The sequence below is a fragment of the Aythya fuligula genome, chromosome 1 (assembly GCF_009819795.1).
Source record: "Aythya fuligula isolate bAytFul2 chromosome 1, bAytFul2.pri, whole genome shotgun sequence".
Classification (NCBI taxonomy): domain Eukaryota; kingdom Metazoa; phylum Chordata; class Aves; order Anseriformes; family Anatidae; genus Aythya; species Aythya fuligula.
The window spans coordinates 58,702,988-58,710,896 of record NC_045559.1 but is presented as its reverse complement, the minus strand read 5'-3'; the positions used below and the strand labels follow the sequence as shown (position 1 = coordinate 58,710,896).

The following is a 7,909-nucleotide window of genomic DNA, read 5'->3' as shown; positions in this document are numbered from 1 at the left end:
CTGTCTAAAAAATGAATAGCAAGCAGAAGTAAAAGGTCCTTCTTAAAAACTCTTGCATTTGTACATTGTAAAGGAATCATTCATAGTTTGTGAACACAATAGCTGATAGTAATTGCTAGCAGAAATGAGCTAGCTGCAAGGACTGTAGGCAGCTGGCCAGCCTTAAAGATTGTGATCTTGTCATTTAAGCAAGAAGTAAAACACTTTGTGACAGAAGAGTTATTGAGTTATTTTGTGACCAATAACTTCAAAAGGCAGCAGGTGAACAAAAAACCTGTAGAGGTCCAATAATAACAGATAAGTACACACCAAACAGCTGCAGCTTATATCACCTACCAAAAACTGGAGTAATTTGAGCTTTTTTGTCATTTAAATATACTCAGTAGGAATGCATTAATGTGGCTAAGTCAGCAGCCTAAATTACAGTGAAAAGATTAGCTTGAGAGAGCTGTTTGTGGGTTAAAGGTGCATGCAGCTGCATGTTTGCATGCACCTACAACTTCATCACTAAATCTCCAAGTGCTGCAACTGCCTACATATATATCAGTTCCAGGTGAGATGTACTGCTGCAGTTTTAAGAGAGATTTTCAAGGGCCAGGCAGAGATTTTTCAGGTCCTCTTTCATTTGACTGAGTGCCCTCTCGACTTTCTGTGGTGTGTTCAGAATCTCTACGCTGCTGGTGAATGGATCATAGTGCAAAGAAAAGGGCTTCTTGATCTTCATTGAGTAGTTTCTGTGGAGGAAGGAGACAGACCTGCTAGTTCAGAAGACACTTCTCCACATATAAAACCTGCAGGACCTAATTTATCCATACGTAGGCATGGATTTATCAGGGTAGCCCTGGCTACTGTGACACCCTCATCACTGTCACTCCATAAGGTTTTCTGGTGCATTATATCCTCCCCACAGCTGAACTACTTGCAGCCCAAAAGATCTGCAGTGCCTGCCTCTCAGCATGGCTGGCTCAGATCCGTCTGTGCTCTTACAGCTCTCCGTTAACACAGTTCAGAGTTATTACAACCACAAGCTAGAGGAATGCAGAAACACAGCATGTCTGCTGCCTTCACTTCCAAGAAATAACCTGGAGTAGCTCTTTCTGCATAAAATCCTAAAAACCTATCCATACTAGGCATACTGGACTATTTTGCCATCTCTCTTGAAAGGAAAAAAAATATATAAAAAAATTGCTTGCCATTTTTGACAATGTTTCCATTAAGTACATGCTGGTAGGAACCCCCTGTACTGATGTTGCCTTATGTTTTCCATTCTGACAGATTCTTGTGCCTTCAGTTATTTTGAGCAGCTTTGGCTGAACAACCATCCTGAAAAACGTATGAAAAACTTTAAGTTTGAGAATGGTGTTTTCCTTGTCCTTTTAAGTTCTTTTCAGGTCTGCCTGAGTCAAAAGCTCTTGAAAATCTCTCTTCTGCCAGTGAGTTCTCAGCTGCATTTTAGCACAGTGCCAAGATAATAGCTAAATCTGAACCCGCAGATTTAAGATGAGGAGCCTAATTTGCTATTGTTATAACCTCAGCAGACAGTGTTTTGGGGCAGGAGGTGGGGGAGGATGGGAAGAAATCTGGCCCAAGTTCTCCTCTTCTAATAAATTTCTCATTTCAGCTCCTGCATGCTCCCCAGTAGCGCCAGCTAGAATTGCTCTTGTTATTCTAACTGTTGGAGATTGAGGCCCAGAATTTTAAACCCTTTTTAAAAACAACAACTTATTACATAACAGTCACAGAAATGCATTTAGAAACACCTCAAGCTAATTTGAAATAATATTATTTAGATTGCAGTCAGCTACTTGGTAGAAATCAGTCTGCCTGTGAACGCTGATTCTGCATTCTTGCGCAGATATAATCAGAGGAGAAAGGCAATCTTGTTTTTAAGACCCCTGCTAATCCATGTTAATTCCCAAGTCTGCTATAAAATTTCTGTGTGACCTTGGGTAAGTCAGTTCTTCGTGACCTCCCATTTGTCTGGAATAGAGCATAGGCACCCTATTTGTGGGATTGCACTCTACTCTCACTGTTCAGTTGCAGAACTTACCTCAGAAGTTGATAAGATGAAGTATTGCTGAGACAAAGTATTGGACAGGGTATAGCAATACTTAGCTATGGCTTTTTATGAAGTTTTTCTCAGATAAACACTTTCACATCTAAAAAAGCCACTGTGCAGCAGAAATGTGTGTTCAAGCTGGTGTGTGCCCCCCCCACCACCAGTGAAATTACTTACTGGAGCTTGGCCTTGGCATCTTCAAAACTTTCTGCTATGAAATAGACAGGCTGGAAGGCTTGATCCTGATACGGGTGAACTGCAGTCACTTCTGGATCAAAAGGCTTGTACTCTGGCTTGTTTGATAAAGCGTACTTTGTAACAGGAACAACAAAGGTTAGAATAGGTAAATGAACATAGCAAGAATCAGTCTCTACTGGGCTGTGAAATACTCATGGAATAGCTAAAGGCAGTATCAATTCATGTTCTTTCACAGGTGAAAGCTGTTTTTCATAAATAGCAGTTAATAAGTTTGTTTTTTTTAAAAAAAAGAAGGTAGAAGAAGAAGAAGAAGAAGAAGAAGAAGAAGAAGAAGAAGAAGAAGAAGAAGAAGAAGAAGAAGATGAAGAGGATGAAGAAGAAGAAGAAGAGGATGAAGAAGAGATTTTCTGTATTACACTGATGTATTATTAGATACCATAGACACATCCACAAACAGGAAGGGGGAAGTCTACGCTACAATATAAAATATAAATATCTACCAAAATATAAATATCTATCAGAAAAAATAATCTCAGCATCATGCTGTTTTCTCAGCCAATAGCACAGAAGAGTCTGCACACTATTTTGAAGTCCCCAGACCATGTTAGGAAGCTCACATTTCCTGCTGAAATGAAAAACAGAATGATCTTGGTATTTTCTGCACAGCTCCCATGACATTTAAGCAGCACTAAAGTGTCCCTGAAAGCCAAGCTATAATTGTACACTATACTTTGCACGTGTATGTTTGTGATTTGGGCCCATGGAGTTTCTTCTATAAGTTCTGCTTGGGTTCTTCTACATTTTACCCTCAGGCAGATGGTAGGATCATAGAAGCTAATTCTGTCCACACTGCAGTCTGTAGGCACCTTTACAATTTGTATAGACATACTGGAAAACCCTTTAAACCAGCCAGCAGCAGAGATGGTGGCAGTATGACTTCATAGGTATTAGTATTGGTTGTTTAGTACCTGTGCAGGGTCCTAGGAAGGCAGCACAACTAAGGTTCAGAAAAAGTCCCTGCACACTTTGTCTGCCTCTGCAACCCGAGTCAGATAGGCTAATGCTAGCTCAGTTACAGTGCCATTTGAACTGTGCTGTAGATGTGCCTCAAAGCTGGTCTGGCCTCCAGTTAACCATGATGGTGAGTCCCATGGTCACTTCAGTGAAATGTCCTGTATATAAACAAAAAGGAAAAAGGCAACACCTCTCAGGCAAAACCAAGGCCTTTTTTTTCCATCCTCAGCCTGTACAATGGGCCCCCATTTACCTACAGACATCTGATACATCTTATAGTATCAGCCCATTTTTACTGTCTGCCTGTTTGTCTTTCTCTCTTTTTCCCCAGTCTTCAGAAGGCTCCTTTCACTATTTCACAATGCAATCACCAACTCCCATGATACTTGTAAAGGGCTGGTAAACTGGGTGATGCTTTTCAAGACTTTGTTCAGACAGTACCCTTAAGCACATTTTTAGATGTTTTACTGAACTGAGCCTGAACTCTCCATCATTGGAGGCCTGCGTTAACCAGTAGGTCAATTTGCTGCAGAACTGGTGCAGAAATTCATATACACTTTAAAAAAAGAAGAAAAAAAAAAAAGAAAATAAGAAAATAAAATAATATATATATATATATAAAATGCTAAAAGATGATGTTTTTCCTGTTATTCATTTGCAGTGTGTAATTGAAGAATAAACCTTGGAGAGCACTCATACAGTCTAAGATGGATGGTATACACAAACATAAGGCTGCTCTTATAATCTTAGAAGCTCAGGGGACTAATGGGAAAAGATTTTAGAAACTCAAAACCTGACAGGGGTCCCGCTATGCTGTCAGTGCTGAAGCAGAGCTGAAATCCCATTGATTTTAGTGGAAGTTCTGCTTGAAACCGGATGGCCTGAAAGGCCTCTATAAGTTAAGTACTTGTTGTGCTGCAAGAAAAGCATATGTAGCACTGACTGCTGCCAGAAGTGTGGTATGAGCCATAAGATTTTACAGTATGTAGGACAGAGTCCAGCTGAGTGTTAACAGGAGAAGCATTTTGGATAATGCAGAACAGCTGACAGAATATAGTGAAATAAACAGTGCAATACCAAGAGCTATTGGGGAGGAATTCTTACAGTTCAGAAGAGGCAAGGTTGGCCAGCAGTCAGACCCATTACAACTGTTCAGTTTAGACTTGGGTATGGTTATCCTGTCCTTTCCAATACCTAGCTGCTGTCTTTAAATGATTTTTTAGACAACATGGATTTAAGCACAAGTACCTTGCAGAGGGTGTTTCATCTCTACCTCTTGTTATCTGCCTTTCCCTATGTTGTTCCCCAGGTTTGGGCAAGATAAGCTCATACATAGAAAATAACTACCCAAAGTTGACTTCAAACTGGTCAGAGGGGGTGCTGTGGAGAAAAGGAAAACGTTTTGAAGACTTTGTAGTCAGGATGTGGTTCCTTGGGTTACAGTCATACACTCACAGACAGCCAGTCCAGGCTGCAGTTCAGGGATGTTCCTAGACTCCTTACTGATGCTTAATTCTCAATAATATTAGCTTTATGTTACACCACTCACCCTTTCCAGCTGGTTAGATGTTATCTTCTTGCAGCCAACCATCTGGCCTTAATAACTCATGCCTTTATTGGCTCCTTAGTGCCCAAATCACCCTGCTATAACTGATCTGGAAGCCTCCAGTGATGAGGAAGCCCCTCCTTTGCCCAGCTTACCGCATGTGTCTCCCTGATCACACAACCTGCAGTGAGTCTGGCTGTGCCACTTTTGCTGAGCCTCTAGATGACATGAAATTGAGTTTGGGGACTCCACACATAAGCCCACGTCTGTACTGATACTGAGAAGGCTGGCAGATAATTATCAGGAAGGACAATGGCTTTCTCCCAAGCAAGAGTGAAGCTTATCCAGACCTTTCTTAAGATCTAATCTAAGACTGCAAAATGAGCTCTTTAAGGAACTAAAGGCTATCATGAGCCTCACTATCTTCCAGTCCATGTTCAAGGAACATTTTTTATTTCATCTCTAACAAAACTGCCTAACCACTGCTGTATTTCTAAAACAAACAAACAACAAAAAATAAACAAACAAACAAACAAACAAAACCCACACCCTTCTACTGAAATAGACACTGCATTACACATATTTCCTCTCTTCAGGTGCGAAAGAAACAGTTCATATATTTTTTCAAGTTTCAAGTATAGCACCTCAGCACTTCAGTGACACTGTCATGGATTCTATACTGAAGTTAGAATTAAACACTTATAAACACTACAACGACTAAATGGAACCATTTCGGGTTTTCAGTTTTGTTACAAATAAAAATCCATGAGGTGAATCAGGCAGCCCTCTAAGGAAACTTGAGCACTTAAGGCCATAGATATAAATAATTTGTGTACATGAAGTTTCAGGTGCTCAAGGTGAATTGCACAGAAACTACTAATCTGCTGTCCAAAAAGCTACACAGATAAACTTCCAGAGCTTACATAAGGATTGTACACGGCGCATAGCATTATTGCTGATCAGCTACTTGCCCATCTTAGGTGTTACATGAAAAGCAGACACACTTTTGGAAGGGGTTAGGAGGGAATCCTTCTTCGTTACCTTTTGAGTATAAATGCCATCACATCTGTATATAATTTCAGAAATAAGATGGATGAAGACCCAGGTGAACCCAGCTGTATCAAAAACTTATCTTGCAGCATTACCCTTCAATTACTGATAATAAAAGTAAAGACAAGAATCAGACATTTATCAACTCAAGGACAATTATCACTCCTATAGTCAACCTTACAGGCAGGGAATCTGAGATGCACTTCTACTTTTGTGCTATATGGCACAGTTTTGTGAACAAGCAATGCTTGACTACTACTTTAATCCAAAGTGGAACAGCTTATTGGTGTCTGGTGAAGAAAAGGGCAGAAAGAGAGGAGGGAGAGCACAAGTTTGGTACATGCAATTCCAGACACTAAAGCTGAGTGTTTCTGACATGACTTTTACTTTCCAGTGTGTCAAAAGAAAACAGAAAAGAAGGTAACTTGATTCAGATAGATTCTGTGGGAATATTACTATGAAAGCTGCGTAAATATACAAGACATGATTACAAGTGCCATTTAGGAAATGCATACGATTTAAAGCTACGATTTAAAGTATTCAGGCAGACAGACTAGAATAAATGTTGCCTTTACCTGTGCTTTGATATTGGACCTTCTTGGTTTTACCAGATAAATAACAGCAAATCTAAGTATCCTGCTTACTAGCTCTAAATACCGAGGGAGTCTCAGAAAAATAGTAGCTTCAGCCTTACCCTAGAATAGACAGATACTCAAACTAAATGCTTCACTCTGGAGACTAATTTGTAGGTGATCTGGTTGATCAGTTTGAAGATAATATACATTTCACTGTTTTAAAGATTAGTGCTCATGAGCAGTGAGGCACAAGATCAGGCTGCTGTGCAAAAAGAAGGCATTCTCATTTATCTATAGGGGTAGTGAGCATGCAGATCTCAGTTTTCCAATCCAGAAAGCTCTGCAAATCTTATACAACTGAATTTTCTAACGAAACTGTACAAATTTCAAGTGTCAGAAGAAAACTGGTGCTAAACTCACTGGTGGTAAAATGACACATGATGTCTGTGAGGGTTTCCCTTTCTATAGGTAACTCTCAGATGCACCTCTGTTGTGACTCCTACTATAAATGCATTGAGATACACTAGTGGGTGGTTTCATCCTTCCTCCACTTGACTGGGAGCAGGACTGACCTGTATAGCTTTAGGAGAGTTTTATACTGTTTTTAGTGTTACAACAATCTGTCTCTAGCCATGGAAGTCGAAGGCATGCTAATCCAAAGCCATGGTTCCATATGAATGTATCATGTAGGTAGGTGGTAGGTTGATGCATCAATATGTACCTAGACACATCTGTAGTTTGTGTGTATATATCTCCCATGAAAATTTTGATACTTAGTTTATAAACAAGCTTGAAAAGAGCACCCTCCACATCCCCACCTTTGGTCCTTACTACTACCAAAAATCATCCAGTATTTGCATAACTTGAAGCAATTGAGACCTAATGATACCAGTTCAGGGCTTTTGCACCTATAAACTGATCATGTGCTTCAGTGTTCTGAAAAACTGAGGAGAAAAAAAATGTCCCTCCTACCAACTGTCTGTATGAAGGAGGTGAAACCCATGACCTTTCTGTAAAAGTATACACTCTTTCCACAGTTTATCTCTCCAGTACAGTATTCAGCCTACATATAGATTTTCATCTATATAAAATTCAAGCTACAATTAGTTTTGAAATGTATATATGAATGTAAAATCCAGTCAGTCACTGCTTTTTTGATGTATATGTGCATCAAGGTCAATGCTGTGGATGAAGTTAGCAGTTCATAATAGGCATAATATTGCCCTCTAGTGAGTAATACAGAAAAGTACAGAAAACTTTTATGTTGAAGTTAATTCTGCATCACTACTGGATAGGAGCAGTAAGAAACAAACCTAATACTTTATAGGTTGAGTGTTTCATTGAATTTCATCTCTCTAGGTTGAAGACAGGTAGTCCTACAGCATTTTGTTCCCTACTCGGTAGCTTCCTGAGAGGAAGAACAAATTTTTTTTTCAGAAGAAAAAAGCAGTATTTTAAATCATATTG

At 39.6% G+C, this 7,909-nt stretch overlaps 1 protein-coding gene across 1 annotated transcript in view; it reads right to left on the bottom strand.

The window, feature by feature from the left end:
• Positions 1-574: 574 nt before the first annotated feature.
• The window catches only part of LOC116486466 (tyrosine 3-monooxygenase-like), a 30,411-nt gene continuing 23,076 nt past the window's right edge, over positions 575-7,909 (bottom strand). The window contains exons 11-12 of the mRNA XM_032182774.1: positions 2,237-2,370; positions 575-734 (exon numbers count right to left, since the gene is read on the bottom strand). Of these exons, the coding sequence (XP_032038665.1) occupies positions 575-734; positions 2,237-2,370 (294 nt within the window). The remainder of the gene's footprint in view (positions 735-2,236; positions 2,371-7,909) is intronic.